The sequence below is a fragment of the Schistocerca americana genome, chromosome 8 (assembly GCF_021461395.2).
Source record: "Schistocerca americana isolate TAMUIC-IGC-003095 chromosome 8, iqSchAmer2.1, whole genome shotgun sequence".
In the NCBI taxonomy this organism is placed as follows: Eukaryota; Metazoa; Arthropoda; class Insecta; order Orthoptera; family Acrididae; genus Schistocerca; species Schistocerca americana.
The window spans coordinates 124,385,332-124,411,017 of record NC_060126.1 but is presented as its reverse complement, the minus strand read 5'-3'; the positions used below and the strand labels follow the sequence as shown (position 1 = coordinate 124,411,017).

General features: G+C 36.7%; 1 protein-coding gene across 3 annotated transcripts in view; it reads right to left on the bottom strand.

Annotated features, from left to right (window-relative positions):
• LOC124544985 (putative uncharacterized protein DDB_G0282133) overlaps positions 1-25,686 on the bottom strand; it is a 106,979-nt gene that overhangs the window by 71,930 nt on the left and 9,363 nt on the right. For all 3 annotated transcript variants that reach the window (XM_047123741.1, XM_047123742.1, XM_047123743.1), the window contains exon 3: positions 19,034-19,174. In XM_047123741.1, the coding sequence (XP_046979697.1) occupies positions 19,034-19,174 (141 nt within the window). The remainder of the gene's footprint in view (positions 1-19,033; positions 19,175-25,686) is intronic.

Sequence of the window (25,686 nt, the reverse complement as noted above, 5' to 3'; positions counted from 1 at the left end):
AATCTCATAAATAACTGATTTTCTTTACAGTCAAAGATGTTACCAACACTGTGTAGTACCTTTTGGATTGACCTCATCTGTAGCTCAATTTATGAGAGCATTTGATTACATACTTGGACAAGTTTCGGTGTGAAAACTTACTGTTCATGTAGATGACATTTTGGTAACTCATGACATTTTGGTAACTGGATGAAGTTGGAAAGAGCAGTTAGAATTATTGAAGCAGATGTGTGAAAAACTTAGGCAAGTAGGAACAACTCCGAAATTTGAAAATTGTGAATTTGCTGTACCTGAAGTAAAATTCTTAGGCTATGTAATTACTAGGTAAGGAATCTTGACATATCCAGATAAAATTAAAGCAATTTCAGATTCTGCAGCACCACATAGTAGGAAACAACTGAAGTCATTTTATGGTTTATGTGGTTTTTATAAGAAATTGATGAGTGGACGAAGTTGGAATGCACCCTGTTTAAGCAGTTTACTTAAAAAGAACACTGGGTTTGAACACAAGATAAGCAAAAAACATTTGAAAGCATTAAGAAACAACTGAATAATCAGAATTTGTTACATAGGTCAGATATCAGACTACCATTTTGTTTTCACACAGATAGTAGTGATAACAGTTTGGGAGCAGAACTGTTTTAGGAAAGAGGAGTTAATGTGGACGTCACACATTACACAATTGCTTCTGCAAGTAGAATGCTGTTAAAAGGTGACAAATCTCACACTGTTACAGAAAAAGAGTTATTACCTGTTTACTGGGCATTTACTAAATTCAGAATCTATTTGTTGGAACATAAAGGAATTGTATATTCAGACCACAAAGGGAACATAAAGTCATAATATATTCAGAACACAAAGTATTAAGCTACCTATAGCAATGTAGACTATATCACAACAGACTTAACAGTTGGGGAATGTACTTGCAACAATTTGATTGCAAAATTAAATATATTAAACGTCCAGACAATGTTGCAGATGTTTTATGTCATGGATGCCATTGGGCAGGTGCAATGAAAATTTTCATCAAAATGAGGAAACAAACTTTAAAATCAGATAAAAGAATGGTATAAATGATGAAAAAATTGGTGGGGCAATGTGCAACAAAATTAGAAGGAACCAAAACCACGATTCAAACTGGAAGCCAGTAAAGAGTTCTTTGGGCAAAAGACATTATGAAAAATTAGACAGGTATTACACAACATATGGATTCTGATGATTGGAAGTTATGTTGGCTAGAGGAGGAAGCTGGAAAGTTGACTAAGTATATACTCCTGACTATGGACACAGTGATAGTCACAAATGTATACAAAGCTATAAGAAAATGTTTATTTCTAAAAAATGACTAAGAAGGATGGGAGAGAACTGCCTACTTGTGGCAAGTGTCAGAGAATGAAGGTAAGTAACGGAACTTGTCAAGGTGAGATGCAAAACATAATGCCTCAGAAACCTATGCACTTACTTGCTGAGGATTTTTATGGAAGTTTACCAAAAAGAAAAAATCGTTATTGCTATGGTTAATCTTTTCTCCAAATACATAAAATTATATTCTATAAGAAAAGCTACAAGTAAGGAGATTATTGCTAAAATTGAAAAAGATTTCTTCAAAAATTTAGGAAAACCCAAAGTCATTCTGTCAGATAAAAAAATGGTTGAAATGGCTCTGAGCACTATGGAACTTAACATCTGAGGTCATCAGTCCCCTAGATCTTAGAACTAGTTAAACCTAACTAACCTTAGGACATCACACACATCCATGCCCAAGGCAGGATTCGAACCTGCGACCATAGTGGTCACGCGGTTCCAGACTAAAGCACCTAGAACCACTCGGCCACACCGGCTGGCTTCTGTCAGACAATGGATCACTGTTTGTATCAAAGTACTGAGAACCATTCAACAGAAAAAAACTGGTATAAACACATTTTAATTTCAGTTTATAATCCTTCATCCAATGAAGCAAAGAAATATTTGCATGAAATTAATTGTCTATGTTCATGAAGCATTATAATAAGACAGAAAGTGTATTCTTTATTATAGGTGACCCACTGTTGAAAAATATTGCCTTCCAAATTCCGAAATCAACATTCGACCTAGAATCAGGACGCATCAATTGCATACACACCTAAACAACATTTTAAACTCAAGAGAGAACGCAGCAGATAAGCATAGCAGAAATTCAAAAGGTGTTTTTATCCACACGGTAACAAATTTACTTCAAAACAACACCAAAATCATACAAGGAACCTCATCCAAACAGCCAGAAGACTCTACTCGAATTCCAGAATAATAATAAATGGTATCGTGTACAGGAGATTGGTGAGTGACAGCTATGTCCAGAGAATAAATGGCAATATTAAAGAATAGTGCAATAAACTAGGAGTTGTTTTCATTGATCCCAACAAATTTCTAAGTGTAGCAATATTAAAGAATAGTGCAATAAACTAGGAGTCGTTTTCATTGAGCCCAATAAATTTCTAACTGCAAAGTGTCTTGCCAAAGATGGTCTACATCTGAATAGGTTGGGCTGAAAAATATTCATGGTCTACATCTGAATAGGTTGGGCTGAAAAATATTCAGTAACATGTTCATAGATATTTGCCAGGTCATAAGAAATAAGGGTAAACTGATAAGTAGTGATGGGGGTGAAAAAACGTGCGCAGCATTAAGAAAGACAAAATCAAACCATTATCTTGCAAGAAACATGCTAAAGTGCATAACTAATAGTCAAAGTAGGTATGTTATCCACTGGAATATACATGGTTTAAACACAGATGCTTCAAAAAATAAAAGCTCCAAAACAGATGAATTGGATCCCATTCTGTCAGAATGTGCAATTATTAGAGTTGTTTGTTTAAATGAGCATTGGTTTACTGAGGACACAATTAAAATTCTACACAAAATAACAGGGAACTTTAGAATAGCAAGTAGCTTTTGCAGGAGAGACAAGTCACGTAGAGGCTCATGTACACTTCTACATAGTGATATAAATTATGAGACCAGAAACTGTTTTAATTATTTAAATGAAGAATGTGTGTTTGAGAGCTGTTGTGTGGAAATAGTGGACTCACTAACAAATGTTATAATAATCTCAATATACAGAATTACAGGGACATCAACAACAGAACAATTCTTATCGAAGCTTCAAATTATGCTAAAAGACTTTAGTAGAGAAAAAAAGAAAAAAAATGTAATAGCTGCTGATTTTAATATTGATATCACATGTGAAGTAGTCGCACTTCAAGATTCACTGACTTAGTAAAGAAATATGGTTTCAAATTGAATTTCTTTGAACCTATTAGAGACAATGTAAAATCAGCAACAAGTATTGACAATGTTCTAACTAAATGTGAAGATGTGTATAAATTTTGTCTAGATCTAGGTATTTCAGATCATTGTGCATCGTTCATTGAGCTGCCACAGACAGACAGGAACATTTCACGTATGAGAACCTGTATGAGCAGGAACTTTAGCAAAGAAAACTTGCTAACATTTAGTGAGAAGCTAAAAGAGAAAACATGGCCTTTTGATCAATGTAACTCAAGTGAAATTGCTAAACAGTTTTCTTGGTGTCTTTAATGAAACATTTCCAGCTATACTCTGCAGCAATTAAATAACAAATAAAGTGGATTACCCAGGGCATAAAAACTTCCATTGTAAGGAAAAATTAACTGCACAGAGAACTAAAATATAATAAACATATTGATTTCATTAAATACATTACTCCCTATAAAACCATATTTAAAAGAGTTGTCAGGGAGGCAAAACAACTGGCAAATAACAGGCTAATTTTAAATCATACAGATATGACAAAGGCTGTGTGGTCAGTTAAAGCATGTGACCAAGATTTTCAAAAACTGACACTGAAGGAAATACTACTGTAAATCCACCTCAAATGCCAGAGTACTTTAATGAATTCTTTATAAATGTAGCAAAGTCTGATGTAGATATAACAGATAATCACAACAAAGTAAATCCCTTTGACCTAGGCGAAAACCCTGAAAACTTTACAAGTTTCTGTGGAGGATGTAGAAAATGCTATTCTAACATTAAGAAACAAAAAATCTGCAGGTTGGGATGGAATACACACCAAAGTTATTAAAGTGCTTCACAACAGAACTGCAACCCCACTATCTCAAATAATAAATCAATGTTTTGAAGAGGGCTGTTTCCCAGAGGTACTGAAATATGCTGAAGTCAAACCACTCTTCAAGAAGGGATCAAGAGAGATCATGGGAAACTATCATCCTACCTCAATTCTCCCAGTCATATCTAAAATATCTGAAAAACTTCCTGTTGCACAAATACAAAACTTCACTGCAAAATATTCTGTTATTCTAAACAATCAATTTGGTTTTCAGCAGGCGAAAAATGCCATAGATGCAGTAAACAGTTTCATTGAGAAAATAAGTACAGCATTAGACAATAGAATTAAAGTGGCAGAAATTTTCTGCGACATACAAAGACATTTGATTCTGTAAACCATGCATTGCTTGATTACCATATTTACTCGAATCTAAGCCGCACTTTTTTTCCGGTTTTTGTAATCCAAAAAACTGTCTGCGGCTTAGAATCGAGTGCAAAGCAAGCGGAAGTTCTGAAAAATGTCGGTAGGTGCTGCCGCCTGCCACAACTAACTTCTGCCGTCGAATATATGTAGCGCTACACAGGCATGGTTTGTAGGCACAAAGATAAATACTGGCGCCAAAACCTCTGCGTCAGTAAATAAATTTTTTTTTAAAAAAAAGGTGGAAGACGAGTTTTTTTTTTCTCCGCCCCGAGTTTCGACCACTGCATTTTCATACATTATCCAACGAAGTAAATACAAACTCCATATTGTTCATCTTCGAATGTAGCAGAATTTCAATGTACTACGAAAATCCGACTGGCAAGACTGTTTGGGATGTTTGTCAATATGGCCAACTCTACCTTCTGAAATTTTTCCTACCTGTGACAAGAGATGGTTGCTAATAGGAACTTTTATGAATTGTGAATCACATGCAGTATTCTCTTCACCATAAGAATAATATGAATATAAACATTTTGCCATTAATATGAATATAAACATTTTGCCATGTTATCTTTCGTGTTTGCTGCTATCTCATTTAAATCCTGCCTGCCTAATAAACTACGAAACTAGAGTGAGACAACAGCAAATGCGGAAGAATATATGTATCATGTTTATATTCGTATTAAGTGACACAGTCAGAAATGAAGCACGGCAACTGACTAGATTTTCAAATCTAAGATGACTCTAATTTCTGTGCAGAATTTGATGTACTAAAGAAGCGGCCGCAAAGATTTTCAAACGGAGAAAAATTTTCGCCTTACTCTCGTTCAGAACATGTTCTATCATACGCAGTCTATTATTTGGTTCTTGTTGATCATTGTCAAAGAAAGCAGCAGTGTAAGTAACAACAAATAGCAGTCTCTTGCCAATGTTTCGCTAATGAGACGATTCCTCTCTCTTTTTTTTTTTTATTATTGTTAGCGGCACTAGCGCGCACAAAAGCAAGCCATGCCGCGAGCGGCGACAGTCCGTAAACACGCACTATCAGAATGCGACAAACAATGCATGACACAGTACAGTAATGCATTTTCAGCTTAGAGTGACGTAAACACCTATAACAAAGAAAACGGCACTTATCAGATCGAAGCAAAATAAGCAATAGATTCAAAACAGACGAAGCACGTGAAAAAGGAAGGGTACCTGTATAAATACGGACGGAGCGCCTGACGCATGCTAAGCATGCGTCTTCCCCGCATGCTAAGCTTACGACTCGAACCAAACTACTGTAGCTGTATCGTCATTCATTCGACCTAAATTGTGTCTCATATTACAATGGACCAACTTTGATTCGATTTGGACGTGCGACCTAAAACTTTTCTCTCCCCTTGAATTTCGAGTCTCAAATTTCAGGTGCGGCTCAGATTCGGGAAATTTTTTTTCCTTTATTTCGAGTCTCACTTTTCAGGTGCGGCTTGGATTCGAGTAAATACGATACGAACTTGAAAAGTATGGCATTAGCGGCAGTGCCCTACAATGGTTTAATCCTACTTATCCAACAGAAAGTAAAGAGTTAGCATCTCTTCAAATGGCACATATTACTTTTCTGACTGGAAAAAAAATATCTCAGGGTGTTCCACAAGGCTCCATATTAGGCCCAGTCCTATTTCTCTTCTTTCTTAATGACTTGCCATTAAATATCGGCTCCTTATCATTACTGTTCACAGATGATACTTCTGTCTTAGTTGAAAATTAGGATTCAGAAAAAATTACCAAATTTGTGATCAGTAACCTCAGTACCTTAGAAACTTGGTTTCTGCTAAATGGGATGAATCGAAACATATCTAAGAGTAACATGATGCAGTTCAAAACCAAACAGTCAAAATGTGAGCACATTAATATTGTACACAACAACCAAGATATAGAAGAATTCTTAGGTTTAAATGTAGATAAAAATTTGAGCTGGCAGGCACACATTGAATACCTGACAAACAAACTAAGCAGCTTTGCATTTACAATGCAAATATTAACAACTGCAACTGACACGGACACATGAAAAGTATCATATACAAGCTACTTTGAATCCATTATTAGATATGGTATTGTTTTTCGAGGTAACTCAACAAATAGTGTGGATACTAAAAATACAGAAAAAAATCATTCGAAAAATGTGAACTGGAAATCACAAAGAACCCTGTTGACCATTATTCAGAAAACTTAAAATATTAACTCTGCCAACCTTATACAGATATGAGCTTATTCTATTTTTGTACACCAGACATGAATTATTTGAGGGAAACCATTTAGTCAATTCACATGATACTAGAAACAAAGAAAATTTTATGTTCCCCACCCATCACCTCAGACTGTATGCCCAGGGACCTCAATACATGGGAATGAAAAATTGTAATAAATGAAAAGGGAACATGTTGATGCAGATGAATTTAGGTTCACTTAAAAGAAAGCAATATGAATTACAAACACTGAAGTGTTATTACTCAGTGGATGAATTCATGCAGGACAAACTGCAAATTTGAGCTGGATACAATGTGTTACACATTCAAAGAAATATCCGTATAGTGTTATTATTTATTGTTGCAAATGTATGTCATGAGATGAATAAAACACATACCATAGCCACAAGCATCCTACATGTTATGAACACATCAGTGATTTTGAAGATGTAATGGATAGCTTGCATTTTCTATTAAAGATGTTTTTTCTGATGTTTAATATTATTTTTGTACATGTGCTGAATTTTCATGTTATGATATTGAATCAGTGTGATTTATGTAGACATAATAGAAATTTAAGTATGACAGTGACAAACAGTTGATGAACAGAACTATAAAGATAAATTTCACTGATACTGACATTTTTGGCATAACTTACGCTCAATTTTTTAAATAAAAAAATAAATAAATAAATAACCATAAGAATAAGCTATGAGAAAAATATCAGCATCTATTAAGAAACTTTTCCTTTTGTGATAATTACAAAGCACTCCACAACCTGTTCAGTTTACTTAAGCTCACTACAGGGAGTTTATAATTGAAAATGTTCTACTTATGTTCAAAGAAATTTACATCTTTGAAAAGGTTAAAATTAGTACACAATAACTGCTATGACAACGTGGGACAAAGCTAAAAATTTAGAGTTTTCTCTGTTATATTCTAAATTTTGTGTTTATCTGTTTATAATTAACATATACATACCCAAGAGTGAAAAGATTTCTATACATGAATAAGTAAGAATAGCAAGTTCACCTTTGAGATAGAGTTGTCTCAGCACGTAACATGATTTGAAAGGCTTGAAAAGTAATTTTTGATATGTTATTGTATTACCGGTTATATGACATGAAAACTGATGAGTGAAAAGTGTTTACAGCAATCAGAAACCAAAGGACAATACGAGTGATGAAAATGATGGACTCGCACACGGAAGAAGTGAGCTTAAGATTTGATGACCACTAGGTTCTGAAATAGTATACCTGGTGATGTGAAGTACTTTGAAGGACATGAATATATTTGTGAAAAATGTAAAAGACATTGTAAAATGTTGTTGTAAAAACATTTTCATTTGCATTCTTAGCAAAAGAGTAAGTTCCTAACTACTTTAATTTTGTTCTGTGATTAAGTATTTTGCTATATTTTCTTTAAATAATTTCAAAAGATCCTACATGGCTAAGACGTTTTCTTTTGTCCTTGCTGATCACAGTATTTTTGGATTTTTCGAAATGTTTAAAAGACATTTTCATGAAATATAGGTTTTATTGTCATGCCACTGTGATAAAATCCATGAATGTAGTTTTATGCCAAAGAACAGAGTTACAAGTAGAAATATTAGTTACTTGTACCATCTTTTGCTTCTCCTATGTATGTTATATGACATTTGGTAATGATTTGGGAGAAATAGGACAGACAAAAAGTCAGACTTTGTAACTGTTTTGAAAATTTGTGAGATAATAACTTCGTAAGGTGAAATTTTGCTCTAGTCCTCATTTGAATGAAGTAATGACGCTAAGGTAGTTGAAAATGTTGCATCATGTTATGAAGAAACTATGATGATTTGTTACATTCCAAATCTTGTTAGTGTAACCAGTTTAAGTGTTTTGTGTAAAAAATTTTTCTCTTATTTAATGCTTTCAAAATTCTGGGGGTTAATTGTAACGACTGGTTATGGTGAGATAAAACGCATTAACCAATCTTGAATAATATGAACTGGCTGATTCCCAAGCCAAAGATTCAAAACCCAGAGATCCATTACCAAGTAACTTTACAAAAATATATAAATGTCAACATATATAAAAACTTTATGTAGTTATTATGATTATTACGGAATTCTTCAAAAGACAGGCAATTTTAAACAATTATTTGTACTTTGTTTCTGTAACGTATGTTTCAAGGATGATTTTGCATGAATAGATCAATATAAGATAGCATTTCCTTTGATGTATGTTGTTAAGGTAAATATTTGTTCTTGTTCAGTATGAGTGTGAATTACACGTTATATGTGGGTTGAGTTAGTATGGAGGTAGAACTTAACTGTATTGTGAAGTGAAACAACTAAAAATATATCCACTCAACAACAGAAACTCAATACTTGTTCACATCATTTAAGAACATGAAGCCAAGTATCCCTTAGATCAGTATATGAAGTTGCATTTCAGAATATAGAATGGACATGGTTTACAAGCTTACAAATTTCGACGACAACAAAGAGCAATAACACGTGAGTTCTATGAAAACTGTTTATTTAAATTCAACCATTATTACCTTTCATAATATAGCACGGACATGGATTACAAGCCTACAACTTTCGACAACAACAATGAACAATAACAGATGAGTTCTATGAAAACTGTTTATTTAAATTCTACAATTGTTACCTCTCTCTACAGTGTGACACTATCTCAGTGTGCCAAGTGCTGCAAAATTGTGACCACCACCCCAAATTTAATCTTACTTAAGAATTAATGAACCAACTTTGGGTCATAAGTGGGTGGCAACAGTTAAAAACTGTAAAACATACAACTATAAAACTTGCGACACACATGTATGAATCTCTCAAGTTTGGATTGCAGATATTCAATATGTCCTCCACCAGTGACACGAACAATATCACACTGATACTCAAATTTCTCCTATACTCAGATATGCATGTCCGTGTTCTCTGATGTTATGACTCTTTTAGGGTCTGTGGTAGTGTTGGTGCATAAATGTTGTTCTTAATAAATCCCCACAGGAAGAACTCAAAGAGTGTATCCAGGGACCACTGAGGCCAACAGGAGCTGCTACACTGCCGAATGTTTTGATGATCAATCCAATGACTTGGTTGAGTTTCTTTCAGATATTCAGACACTTGGTGATTCAAGTGAAGGGGTGCTCCTTCTTCTTGAAAAATGAAGTTGGTTCCATTGAGACTTTGGAACAACCAGTCTTTTAACACAACAAGATACTGCTGACCATTTCATGTTTCCATCACAGAAGAACGGGCTGTAAACAGATGAATGGCATATCGCACAAAAGACACTGACTTTGGATGAATACTGTACATGTACACTAAGTGCACATAGGTTCTGTACATCCCAGATTCGAACTTTGTGTTTACTTTCATCTCCACTGAGGTGGAAAGTTGTGTCATCACTGAAATAACGCATTGTACATACGTGTTGTCATTGTCAACAGCCTTTTAAAGTTTGTCAGGAAATGCCACACATTTGCATTTGTAATCATGATGTAGTGCCTGTAACAGCTGCAACTTGTACGGCTTCCTAGTCAACTGACGTCTCAAAACAAGGAGAACTATCATTGAATTAGATTATGCAAACATGAGAACACAATACTTGTTTTGTGAAGAGAACCACCTTTTTCTGCTGCCACTTACTATATTTTTCCTAGGCACGTTTCGCCTTTTTCTTGTTCTAAGGCATCATAAGTGGGATCTATAATGATGCAGTTTTGTTATTTCTATAATGTAAAACAGTTCACATTGCAATTTTTTATGTAAAAAATAGTAATTATTTATGATCTGCAGTGACCCGTGTTTTCTCTCATCTGGTCTAGAGGTCGCACTACCACTTTGTTATCGACATAGAAGCACAATTTTGCATTCAGACCTTTTTCACAGTCTTCACCATGTTTCTCCTTATTTTTGTGGTGTACTACTGTTCTTTTGCCACTTGATGTAACTATTTCTTTGGGTGCTGTGCTTTTAACAATGTAAATACTGCAACTTCATTATGTGTTTCCTCCTCTTTGGTGTTTACCTACTTGTTGCCAACCTAACAATGTTTATGTTAAAAACCAACCTGTATTCATGACGTTTATATCGTGTGTGTCTACAAGCGAGAGAGTGAGCTGAAGAGCATGTTGTGTGTGTGTTGGGGTTGAGTTACAGGGTGTTGAATATGAATGTACTAGCTGTTAGCAAGTGGTTGAAAGCTTTGGTGACAGCTGATTTGCTTTTTGTTTCAAAGTTCTGTGGAGGGGTTCATGGATAGTGAGTGTGAAGATGTTGGGTGGTATTATTATTACATTGGATGGTATTATTATATTAATCCTCTTTGAAAGTGTTACTCTTTATCTATTAGTGTAAACAATGAATTGTTTGGCATGTGTACCCAATCATTCAACAATGTTTTCCTTTCTGCTTTGGTTTTCTGTATGTGATAATTTTCTTGCAGGGTTAGGAGGTATTTTTTTAATGTTGATTCTAATTATTTTCATGTCTTGTTCTCTAGTGGTTGGTTTGTAGTCATGTTCTCTTAGGTGTTCTGGAAATGTGGAGTAGTTGGTCCCATATTTCCAGGTTCTCGGTGTTCTTTGTATCTGATATCAAATGTTCTACCTGTTTGTCCATTGTATCTGCCTTCACAGGTGTTACACTGTAGTTGATATATATTCCTGCTTTCTGGTATATGTCTCTGTTTTTTTGTCAGTTTTGGGGTGTATTTTTTTATAGCATTGTCTGTTGTGTATGCTATGTTTATTCCATGTCTTTTGGAAATGTTGGTGATTTTGTGTGTGAGTTTGTGTTTGTATGTCATTGTGTACTATTTTGTGTTTTCTTTCATCTCTCACTTACTATCTGTGTAGTTGTTAAGGGACTGTGTTTGTGTTTGGTCCTGATGTGTTGTTGTCTGTGGTTTGGTGCTTCCTGCTTTTATTTTTACTTTAAATTTTGTTGTGACTTATTATTGAAACCACTGCATTGTGCTATCTGCATTATTATTGATAGTTTTCTTTGGTGAGTGGCACTGTGTTGAGTCTATGGAGCATGTGTCGAAGTGCTGCTTGCTATTGTGACTGTCGTTGGTTCGAGGATTGTGGAATGATAATGTCCGTTGCTGGGGGTTTATGGTAAATTTCAAACACATGCTTTTTGTTTTGTTTTTTGATTGTTATACCCAGAAAGATAATTTGATTGTTCTGTTCCCTTTCAACTGGGAATTTTATAGATTTTTTGTATCTTGTGATGTCAGTATGTAGTTTTCTTTACGAAAAAAAAGTATTTCTGTACTTTCTGTGGAAGATGGCCCTGCAAACAAACTTGTTATGAGAACACAAAATAATTTCTGCTGCAGAGTAGCCAATTTGCAACACTGATGGTAACCAAGCAAGCAGAAGACAACAAATACCTAACAGCAATGAATATAAACTAGACAATGTATTCATTCCTCCAATAACCAAGCCGTGGAGCAGCAACCAAAGGTTTGGACAAAACAGCACTTTTTAATATGTATATTCTTTTTGAAACACACTGTGTTCTGCAAATAATCAACTTCACAGCCTGACAGCATGCGATGACAATAAAATGTTTGAGATGATGTGCGGTCGCAGCATTCTTCAGTGTGGGGCAAGTTTTCAAGTTACTTAGGTTCCAACTGCAACAAGTGCATTACAAGCGTGTGCTTGAGAGGCATATCTTTCAGTGCTTGGCTGTGGAACTAGAATGTCTTGTACTTACGTAGCCATTTACTGGTTAAGTGCAGCCACCACATAACAGTATTTAGTTTCACACAAGGCGATGTGGCCCACAACAAAATGGCTTTGGAGTTTGGCGAATCAGAATACTTGATCATACAACCACAAAGGCGGGGATTTCACTGCAATCGGACTACGGGTCACGTTTGCTACTGGAAGTCAGTGCCCGTCACGGTAGGTATCAGTTACACGATGTGGTGGCACATGAGTGATTCTGTGCAGTGCAGTTATAGGGTGTTTAAGTGAACAAGGAAAAAAATTCCTAGATTTCCCAGTTAAAAATACACTTCTCCGGATGAAAATACGCTTTTTTTGTGCTATGTGACAGTATACTTTACCTTGGAACTGTAAAACTTATCAATTCTTTGAAGGTTTAAGGTTTTATGCACCAGCTTGAACTTCCTGGCACATCAGCAAACAACTGCGGGCAGAACGGGAAACTGATGCACTCTTTCACATATAATTCTGGTCTCGAATACCAATAAACCACCAGAAAGCTAAGCTTTCATGCTTAAATATGTCTTTTTTTATGTGTTACACTTCAAGATACTTCACACATATGTGCTGGTAAAATTTTAAATGACACTGGGCCCGAAATTTTTCTAAGTGGCTGGTCCTCGAAGTGGTAAGTTTTAAAAGAGAGCGAAATACACTGTGATTTAAGAAATTCATCGCACATTCTTACACACAACATAATTCATCTTGCGTAAAAGGAAATTTATATTGAAAAGTGATGTTTCTGAAACCACCATTTGCAATATTTTCCCGCGAGCTATTAGGAACAGGTTCATTTCAGCAGTTGCCATTGACCACCAGAAAACAGTTATTACTGCGCGTGCGCAGCTACAATGACGTAGGAAGCCTGGATGTTCGTATGTTTAAAGTACTCACATGTGCAGCTACAATGACGTAGGAAGCCTGGATGTTTGTATGTTTAAAGTATAACGAGATATTACAATGCACCATAAAAGAAACAGGACATCAGATGATGCTACGAGAGAGTCAGAATTTCGTAAACAATACAAAATACATAATTCCGCTTAAGGTGCCCATTTGTATCTCCAGATTCACAATGAAGTACGACCCAAGCTGATATTAAGATTTTCAATGTTGTTCCCGGAATGTAAATTTTCTTGGGGTACGAGTACTGCATTACCTCGTGTTTGGTTCTATATTACAGCATAATGCCGCATGTTCCAGAAGATGAAAATGTGCACTTAAAATCTAGCAAACAGTTGAATAGCCTGGAATGAAACACTCCATTTCAAATAAATTGACTGTCTCAGTGGAAAATATTAATAACAGCCAAATTTCTTTAACAAACAGACAAATATAACTTCATCATTCTGCGAGGCAATTAATGCTTGACTGTCAAAAACCTGGAAATAAGTTAAAACCAAAAACTATAAACTAATAACTTATTTTAGACTTCCATAATTATGTAAATGTATTTTAATTCAGCTGATGGCTCTCGGCCATAGAAATCCAATTTGTTTTCATTTGACGTGAGAGCTGTAAACAAAGAGGAAACAGCAAAATCTCTAAATGTAAGCACTGTGAGCTAGAAATTTTTTTCCAGGTAGCATCTGGCTGCTTGCTACAGCCAATACAGCCAACAGCCACACTTCAAGTAGCCAAAAGTGAGAGGATGTACTGTTCGTACCCAACTCAACTGTGCAGGTGCATGAGCCCACTGGCAACTGCTCTAACGAAGCTAATGTTTAAACACTTCTGACGTCATGCTCATCCCAAGCAGTTTGTTGTTATTAAGTGTTGCATAGTCTTTCGTCCTAATGCCTTTAACACATTTGGCTGTTGGCAAACGCTTGCCTATACAGTGTGTTTTGTTGTAAAAAGTAAATTTCCTTTTCAACTTTAGTTTTTCTCTCATTTATGTTTTATTGCTCCATTATAATTCTGCAGTAGTGAGGTACAATAACATTCTTTGCTAGACTATCAGTTCTTAGCAGTCAAAATTACAAAAATTTAACTGAATGCTAAAACACTGAAAAATTCCCAGAATTCTAAAAAATTCTGGTGTTTTTTCTGGTTTTCTCCTGGATGAAAAAATTACCAGGTTTTTCTCAGATTTCCCAGTTGTCCCAAGGCATAGACTCCCTGACACTCTTTCTAAGCTTGAAAATTATGCCTTTCCTGGAGGAAAAGAATCTCCTCTCAATGAATCAGACAGGGTTGAAACATTATTTGCTTTGTTCACATACTGTACCCTGTGAATTAAAGGTGCAGGGGACAGGTAGGTTATTCTGTGCTCCTATATTTCCAGATCATACGATTGGCGCAAAGAATTTTTGATGAATAGAATCCAGCACACTATACCGGGCTGCTAATGTTCAACAGAAACACATGTAATATTGGGTAAGCCTCAAGGAAGCCTATAAAGATAACTAATGACCTAAATATAGATCAATAATTCTTCATTAGCTTCAGCAGCAATATCTTTCAGTGTTAATGTTGTATACAGGTACGTGGTGTGGAAGGGCAGCAAGGAAATGCAGAAGGATGTGGATAAAAATTTCCACTTTGTGTCATGAATGCCAACTCTCATCAAAGGGAGATAAATAGTAGATAATGATTGTAACATGAGAAAGAGATTGGTAGTATTAAATTACTAGGTCAGTGGTGAAAATCTGGAGCGAGTCACAACTATTATATTTTTAGGGAAATACTCAAAAGCCAAACAAGTAAAATCTGTAAGAGGAAAGTCAAATGGATGACGGATTTGATGGCATGTTCCGAAAAAATGTAGTAAATCTATCAAGGAAACTGGATTCAACATGCTACTGGTAGAATTGTAGCAGAGTGGTATAAGTTACACGTAAGTGCAACATACATGCTTAAGAACTAAATGGTAACCAAAATAGAATTTTAAACAGAGTGCAGCACAGGACCATCCTTAATTGGAATGAGTGCCACAAGGCGGCTGTTACTCATTGTTGTTAGTGTTTGAGTGCATTCGAAAGGACAGAACATAAGTGTAGTTTAGTAGTGATCATTTAATGGATGAAAGAGGAGCACACGTTCACCATGACGACTAATTTTGCCAATGGCCGTCATCGCAATCCAGTGTGAATTCAGGGGACAGTTTACCACCGTGCCAGGCCGTGTTCCTGATTGAAAATCAATCATTATGAGGATTGACATGTTTATGAATGCTGGTAGCGTACAGAAAAAGAAACCAGCACCTTCAAGAACCACAGGGCCAACAGAAAATGTCAAGAAAGTAAGGCTGGCAGTTGTGAACTCCCCCAAGCAATCTGCACACAAACACACAGTTGCAATTTCTGATTGCACAATGAGATGAATTCTTCATGAAGACTTGAAATTTCATTCACACAAACTTAATCCATACAAATTTGTTTAATGAAAAGATGCACATGGAGCCTTGACTGAAAACCTGCTTACTGACACCTTTGTGTTCTTGAGTGACGAGGCACGTTTTCATTTGGCTAAATGCGTGAATAAACAAAATATTGATACTGGAGTGGCAAGAAACCCCATGAACTTTGTGAGCAGCCCCAGGATACAAAACATGTGACTGTTTGGCATGCATTGTCCAAAATTGGCTTTATTGTCTCATAGTTTCTCAAAGAGAATGATAGGGTGGTTATAGTCACTTTTCAGCATTATGTCCAGATGACATAGGAGATTTTTCTTCCCAAAATGGACGTGAGGGATGTCTGACTCTAACAAGAGAGTGCCAAGACTCACATGGAACAAACTTCAATGACTCTCTTAAGTGAACACTTCCTCTTCTGTCTCATGTCTTTGAAGGCCAGTACATTCCCCAGTAATTTTTATGCCATATTCAAAATTAATTTTTTTTTAAATTTGGTGTTTGTTTTTGTCAAATTTGGTTGTATTTTTGTCATCACCTCAACATTACATCTGTAGGAAATGAACTGTCATTTTAAAACTATTCACAAATCTCAGCCTTGAGAAATTTGAAATCAAAACATAATTTCAACATTTAACAATTATCAGTTACAAATAATAGTAAACTGCCATCCTAAAATTTATAACCATTATGTAAGGCAAAATTATGTATTTTGCAATATCTCATAAAAGTTGCCACTTCTGCATTATTTTAAAATTGCTAGCTTCACATTATTTTCACAAAATTTCGATGCCCCTAGTTATAAGGGGCATTAACTACTAATACTTTTATTTTTATTTAGTTACTTATCTCAAACTCTTGTACACATATTAATGAGATATTTTAATACTTCGGTTAGTTTTATTTAACTAGGTCTTGACAAGTTCTGTAAAATCAATTTCAATTTGTACTTTTGTGATGTTCCAAAGACTCACTGGGCACTGCATCACACTGAGCAAATTTAATGTACTTTGAGAAATGTACGTTGATCTGAAAAAGGATACCATTTTAAGAGCGGAGTTTGTGAGTTTTCGGTAGCAATTTTGTGGTATGAGTTCAAAAACTGCAATATTTCTTTTTGTTTTGAATAGCATGAATAGATAACTTTGTGTATTGTACTCTTCTTGAAGATCACTTCTACCACTTCTGTGACTAATGTGTTCATTACATTATTAAAGAGAAAGGTATCCAACTCTAGACATTTAAAATCTGTAAAATTACTGTGAAACTCATAGGAGAATTTATCAATAATGGATTTAAATTTTGTAAATTTTACTTCCATGTGTTCTTGTTACAATTGACAGCAACTCAGGAAGTAAGACTTATCCATATACAAAGAATAAGCTAACTAACCAATTACATTGCTTAGTTTCTTTTTTATGCTATATCCCATATCAAGAACTTGACTTTTTACAGTGTTATGTGCCAAAGCAGCTGTCTTTAAGTGTTCATTGGCATCATCATAACCAAATGTTTTCACAGTTTCTGTTGGAAAATCTTTCACGAGTATGCCATTGCTGAAGTGTTTCTGAGAATTGCTAATTTTTAGTATACCCTGTATGATGTAGTTAAATTCTTCTTTAAGACTTGATTATTCAGGTAACTCTTGTTTGTAATAACAACCCAACTGACAGCATGCTACTAAAGGGGAGTAAACCTGAATGAAACATCGAACAAATTAGACAGTGAAGGTGCTGCCCCACTCTACTGCTCATAAGCGAATGACCTGAAGGCAGCATGAGGTTGTGATGACACTGTGCGAGTAGATTTAAAGAATTTCTGCAGAGCATTATTAAACTAAAACCTACACATCTAGGCATAATGCACAATAACTTTTTAACATTTAGGAAACATCTTTAAGCAATGAGATAAACAATTAACGTTATCAGAGAACTGGCTGGAACAAGCTGAGAAGCAAAAGCAGATAGCTTACATTCAGCAGCACAATCAACTGTGTATCATACTGCTGATACCATGTTCCTGTGTGGCAACAAGCAAACAGGTCAGCAAGATTGATGTGCAGCTAAATGACACAACAACATTTACCACCAGCATGCTAGTATCAACATGTATTATTTAATAAACCACCACCACATTTCTGATGACAATAGGCAGTAGCCCAATAATAGGATAAAATACATAACAGATCAGCTCCTATAAATTCGCCAATGAACAAAAATTCCTTTCGTCTACCATGTAAGTCTAGAATAACTCCATAAAATCCTGAGTCTCCATCAACCAACTCCTCGTAAAATAGGAGTCAACTAGAGAGCTAATTGGATAACACTCCAAGAATCAGCCTGACCTAATCATACTCAAGAGAATTAGACTGACTGTGCCATACAGATTACAGGTGTACAGCTGCATAAAAAATCCAAAGCCACCTCAATCACATTAGTAACAAGAATTTAAGTGCACAGCATCCTAGTTTGAATGTACACACTATCCTGAATGGTACTGAGGTGTAATGGAACAAATAGCAGAACACAATATTAGTTAATATCCAATAAGATATTAGGGCAACCGAGATTACTTCATAAAAGCCTCTCAAAATTTTATTACATGGCTAAGTTCCCCACTCTGACAGAACTGTGACATTAATAACATCTTTAAATGTTCCCTTGTTATAATTTTATATAAGTCTGTTAATATGTAGTACATTGTTTTATGCCATGGATTTCTGTTACACATATCTTATTTTTTCTGTAATTTGACCCTAGGCCAAACAAAATAAATTATTTGCTTTCACTTGCCATCATCATAAATCTACTTTACTTCATTTTTAATTGTGTCTTTATCCACCTGACATGATTAACTGATTTTTACATTGCTGTGAGTTTCATTTATGCTCACAGGAACTTCTTTCCCCATTTACTCTCTTATCATGTCTTCAGTAACTTTGTCAGAAAGTTCCTCACCTGCCCTAATTTAAAAGGAATTTTCTGTCTTCCAGTCTGAACATTTTATTTAAAAGAACTGTTTTAGACAGGAGTAACTTTTATAACATGTCTTCCAGGCAGAAACTGTCTTTGCACATGTCAATAAATGCAAATATAAATAATATTAAATTGTTATCGTTTAAGCACATATTATTGTCAGCAATAGGTGTACAATACAAATATGCATCACCTGAGTTTACAAGCAACTTACTGTGATCCGAAGATTGGCTGCTACTCAAAGATTCATCACGCTCAACCGAAGCAGCCACATCATTCCACTGCTTCCGATCCGATTGGTGCCAACTGGACTCCTTATCTTTGTCATTACCTTGAGGAAGCTTTGCTGCACGTCCTGTATCAACAATAACATGTCAATCAAAAATGAAGAAGTTAATGCAATGGAAATCGCTTCTGATAAATACGCAATGTTGTATAGGAAAACTGAGAATAAAGAAGGGGAAAGAGATAATAATATGTTTTAAATTTCAAGGCAAACTAAAAGAATGTTTGTTTCTTTGTCCCCTTATTTTCTTCCTCAGATAATTTTCTCCAGTTAAATATAAACATTTTTTCATTGTTAAACTTTGTTTGCAAGAGCAGTTATGGACAGTCACACACAAAGATTAGAAGTCCAACTGCTAAGCAGTTGTACTTTGATTCTTCTTCAAAATTGAGAAAAACAGGGGTCTAAACATCATTAATGGGTTCCAGCTTGAGTGGTGGACAGGATGAGCATTATGAGCATTCTGGAAAGTGAGGAAGATTGGTTGTTAAGCAGCATAGCATGCAACTTCCTGGCAGGTTAAAACCATGTGCTGGACTGAGACTCGAACTCGGGACCTTTGCCTTTCGCGGGCAAGTGCTCTACCAACTGAGCTACCAAAGCATGACTCACGCCCCGTCCTCACAGCTTTTCTTCTGCCAGTATCTCGTCTCCTACCTTCCAAACTTTACAGAAGATCTCCTGTGAAACTTGCAGAACTAACACTCCTGAAAGAAAGGGTATTGCGGAGACATGCTTAGCCACAGCCTTGGGGATGTTTCCAGAATGAGATTTTCACTCTGCAGCGGAGTGTGCCCTGATATGAAACTTCCTGGCAGATTAAAACTGTGTGCCGGTCCGAGACTTGAACTCGGGACCTTTGCCTTTCGCGGGCAAGTGCTCTACCAACTGAGCTACACAAGCATGATTCACGCCCCATCCTCACAGCTTTACTTCTGCCAGTATCTTGTCTCCTGCCTTCCAAACTTTACGGAAGTTCTCCTGCGAATTTTGCAGAACTAGCACTCCTGAAAGAAAGGATATTGTGGAGACATGGCTTAGCCTCAGCCTTGGGGATGTTTCCAGAATGAGATTTTCACTCTGCAGCGGAGTGTGCGCTGATATGAAACTTCCTGGCAGATTAAAAGTGTGTGCCGGACCGAGACTCGAACTCGGGACCTTTCCCTTTTGTGGGTAAGTGCTCTACCAACTGCAAAGTTTGAAAGGTAGGAGACAAGATACTGGCAGAAGTGAAGCTGTAAGGACGGGGCGTGAGTCATGCTTGGGTAGCTCAGTTGGTAGAGCACTTGCCCGCGAAAGGCAAAGGTCCCGAGTTCGAGTCTCGCTCAGGCACACAGTTTTAATCTGCCAAGAAGTTTCATATGAGTGCACACTCCGCTGCAGAGTGAAAATCTCATTCCGGAAGCATAGCATGCAGTGTCGGTAGAGCGGATAGCTTCTGCGAGGGAATGACTGAAGTCCATGCACAGGAAGTGAGCAACACACACATGGAAATAAAACTGCGGGAGGAATCTCTCTCTCTCTCTCTCTGTGTGTGTGTGTGTGTGTGTGTGGGGGGGGGGGGGGGGGGGGGGGATGTATGCATAAGTGAGTGTGTCAAGGAGAATGGAATTCTGGCCTGATTGAACAGAAATGTCAGCATAGTATTTGCCTAAGCACATTACAACATTCTTGTCCAGATTCTACAGCAACACACTGGTCTACAATGGTCTTGGACAAAGTGAACCTACGGCATCACTGCAAGGGCCTTGTAGTACTGGGTGCAAGCACTGACCACCGTTGTGATCAGAAGTCTTTGAATGGTGAGTAGGGCAGTGCTCAGTGGAGTGGTGCAGCAGAGAGTGTAGGCTGATCACAGACTTTTCCATTTTTTGCTATCCAGGAAATGAGAGTGCAAACTAAAGGTGGTTTTCAAAGGTAAGCCTATCAATAAAACACGAAAAACCCAATCAGTGGGGAATATAGAACTACAGAGCCCGAAAAAAAGTTCAATTTAGGCGGTATTTAAGTCTATAGCAGATGGCAATGGGAAGAACATTAATCATATTCACTTTTCGTTAGGCAGTGAAATTCACACTGATGTTAAAGGATTCTGTGGCACTTTACACGTTTCTCACCATCCACACATGTCTAATAAATAAACAAGTCTCCTGGTGGCTAAAAACACCTTAAATCCTCTCAGAAAACGATTATTGATAAATGTGTGGCTATGTGCGGGCAAGACTTAATGTCTTACGTAACTGTAGAAGACAAATGTTTTCTGGGTCTCACTCAGACATTAGTTGACATTGGCGTGGCTTATGGAAAAATGTCCACCTTACCCCACAACCATATTGCTGCATATGGCAGAAAGTGCTTACAAGTCTAAGAGATATAATTATGCTTGCAGTAATTGCTTACATAACAAGACATCAATACTCACCAACTACAGATATGTGGACATGCAACACAAGAACAAACATTTACATTCTCCTGTTTAGTTGACTGGAACCTCATAAACCATGTTTTGTTTACAATGCAGTTTCCAGATGAGCAACAAATGAGCAATTCATATCTCTTGGTATCAACATGCCTTTAATGACTGATGAAAGTGGCAACATTATTGCAGAACTGGGTCATTATTCACAACTGATGTGTTCCTGCCATATGTTAAACACAGATCTACAAAATGCTTTCAATGCAGAGTATGTACGTGCCAATTGTCCAACAGTTTATGCTACTCTGACTGTGGCAAATGAACTTGCCACTCATGTAAATAAGAGTAGCCTTCTCAATGCTCTAGATAGAACACTGAAACCATTCAAGGATACTTGCTGAAATTCATGGCTGACTATTTTAGAACTGACAGAAACCAATTTTGGCCTTGTGCAAAAACCTGTCTGACAAGAGAGAAATAGGTCGAATAGAAGAAATTGATACTACACTGATAAACAAATCAATTTCTCCTCTCACAATATGTATGCAATTTTATTACTGTAATGTTTAAATGTTAGCATTTAATTTATGACAAGTGCTTTAAAACTTGAGGGGGTTTTCACTGCCCTTCAAAGAGGCATCTAAGGAACTAGAATTAGAGAAATCGCATACACTGCATTTTCTGTTGCCATGGTACATTACATTATTACAGTACTGTAGTCAGGCACCTCAGGCAGAGAATCTTCTAAATAAGAGCTTTTATATAAATGCCTCAAATTACACTTATGAGTAAAAGTTAATAGTTCAGAGGTATGATTTGGCATTCTCTCACCTAAAGACTAGCCAAATATACGGGAATACTTTCACAGATCACCTGGTTGACCCAGTAAGCGACCTTGGTGAAAAAAAAAAAGTTGTTACATTAACTTAAGTATGTTGTTAAATTAACCTAATTATGTCATGTATTGGAAAATTCGACTCGTTCCACATCATTACGAAATATCGTATTCATGATCCATGGAACTAGTATTAATCTAATCTAATCTAACCTTGAAATTCAATAAATTAGTTCAAACAACTTCAATGACAGAACACTTGGTTTCAAGAGACTTTCATATACACAGTAGAGCTCACACAGGCACTGATTTGCAAAAAGACATATTAAAAAAGCTTTTGTTTTAAAGTAAAAAAGAATTATGGTGATAGAGGCTTGTACAAGCCACAAAAAGGCAGTTCTTTCACCAAATTCCACAAAAACTCCACTAACAATGAACATAAGAAGAGAACGTAAAGAAGTTTGCTTTGCCGATGATAGTCCTACTACAGAAGACAGACATTTAAATCAAAACAGCAAAGTGGAAGGAAATGTTGCTTCGTACAGCAAAAGAAAGGGCAAAATTTCCGACTCCTTAGAAGATCACCAGAAAAAATGTGTGTATACAAACATCCAGCGCAGCTTCCAAAACCCTCAACAGAAGATACACACACTGACTCCTGGATAATGATGAGGCTCATTTTTTTATGTGTGATAACTATATCAGAGGTAAACGAATAAAGAAGTATGGTGAAACTCTCATCTACATTAACTTCCATTTTTTATTGTTTGTACTTTAGAAAAACTTTTGTTTATTGCACATTTTGCTGCATATAGATGGTGTATCATAATTAATGGTGTAAGCAAATACAGTTGGAAGTACACGATATTAGAAGCAAAAAAGTCTCAGTAAACATAGGGTCGAAAATGCGTACTTTAAAAGCTACGAGCAATTTTTCATCTTCGATACTGTGAAACAAATCTGTTCTACTACAAGTTCGTTTCCACATTTTGGGAAGTGGTAGTATGGGCAAAAATAAGAAAAAAATGTGCATCAAACATGTGCTCTAAAATGCACACCTTAAGGTACTATTTTGCTGCGGCTGCCCGCCGTAGCGGCGGGCAGTAACTGTCAGCCATAACTGCCGACCGTCACTGCCTGTGTATTTCGTTGCGACTGCTGACTGCAGCGGCCATGACACTCAGTGAGTTACCTCTGTGAAAGGAACACGCAAGCGAGTTCACAACATGGATGCTAATACCATTCTAGGTGTTTTGGTGGACGAGGAAGAAGAGGTGCAAATTATTGCAATGCTTACAAGATCTTGTCCCCACAGCATTTTCCATACGCGGAAAAGTGAAGGAATTTATGCTAACTTAGTAACTGGTCACTTTCGAAACGATGAAGAGAGGTTCAGAAATTTCTTTAGACTTAACCCATCTCTGTTCGATTTTGTTTTAAGTCTGGTGAGAGAAGATATAGCAGGAACAGATACCAGTGCAGTGCAAACTCCAATAGAAACCAACAAAAAATGGCAGTGACTTTACAGTAAGTAGCTGTATAAAAGCATACGTATTCATAAACAATGGTTTAAAATGGATAATTTTGTATCTCTATGAAATAACATAAATTTCTATTAAAATAATAAGTTTATTTGGAAACGACTCAGGGCCTGTACAGTTTGTTGTTTATGTTTACATTATCTTTACACTGTGTTTACATTATGATTAGTAATTATTTTCAAAAGTAGTATCACCTGCTTGTGGTCTGATGTTTATTAATGGGGTGAAAGTGTACATACTGTCTCCAAGCGATGAAGTTCGTTCGAATGGGGATGAAAGGGAAGACGAACCGGAAGGGCTGATGCTGACAGGTAGTGGCACAAGAGATGATTCTGAAGAACTGGCAAGTCCCGTAACATAGCTTAAAATGTCAATTTTCGCTTCATTAATGAGGTGACGTGGTAGTTTCCTAATGGACGCTGTGATGCTTCTCACGAACAGCCCAACATCATCTTCCGGGTCCCGATTATTAGCCAAGTGCTGCAGCAATTCCAATCACTGTTGGCCCCTTTGGTTGATTGAATCCCAGTGTGTTTTCCTCGATCTGTGAGCTGAGATGGAAGAGTTGGCAGCAAGTGCGTCACCAGAGGACAAGGAAGCAATGGCTTGTGGAGCGTCAGGCCCTGTTTCATTGGCATTTTGTCCGTCTTCATCAGATAGCAGTCCTTCAACACTTGTTGGCTCCTTTAGTGGAACACTGCAAAAAGATGACCGCTCCTTTTCTACAGCTCTCAAAAAGCCTAGTCTGTTGAACAACGCTCATTTTGTTGTTGAACTTGGTGCTGCAGAACCTGTTTGCAATTGTTCTTTTCAAACTGTTTTCCAGTAGTTATCTCTGATGTCTTTCCATCTCTTTTTACACTGGTTACCTAAAACGGAATGATATTTGTTTAGCTGTGTAATTAGGACAAGACATTTATGTTTCATGTATTAATAATAATTATGCTTTGTGTTACAGGTTTCTAGCTATAGGGGAGAGTTTTGTGTCCCTTGGATATGGTTTCCGGATATCACCAAGCTATGTGAGCATCATAGTTCGTGAAACAGTAGAAGCTATGTGCCAACACTTGGCACCTATCTTCCTGCCTCCTCCATCTCGAGAATCTTTCAGGAAAGGTGCGAAAGAATTCTACACTCTTTGGGGTTTCCCTAACTGCTGTGCTGCGATTGATGGGAAACGTATAAGGATACGGTGCCCTGGAAAAAGTGGTTCCCTTTTCTGGAATTACAAAGGGTACTTCTCCATAGTACTTTTGGCATTGGTTGATGTGAACTGTAAACTCGTTGCGATAGACGTAGGTTCGTATGGGAAGGAAGGAGACAGTGGCATATTTAATAAGTCGGCAATGGGGAAAATGATCATGAAAGGAGACGTGTTTCCAGCAGATGAAGAGCTTCCATTAACTGACATCAAGATGCCATTTGTTATAGTAGGCGACGAGGCATTCTGCTTGCGAAAGCATATTCTCAAGCATTACACTCACTCATCTGCCCAGCAAGATAAATCAAAAGCGACCTTCAACTATAAACTGTCACGAGCGCGCCAAGTTTCTGAAAACGCTTTTGGACTTTTGTGTCAGGTATTTTGAGTGTTCTACACAAATCTGAATCTGCAACCTAACACATGTGATAAACTAGTTACAGCTTGTTGCTGTCTACACTATCTCATCAGGGACACCTATTTACAAAAAGGAGGATGACCTTTTTATGAACTTGACCATGACGTGAGTTTATCACGGAACATTATTCCCCTGCCCCGAACAGGGGGATTCTACCAAGCTGAAGGGTT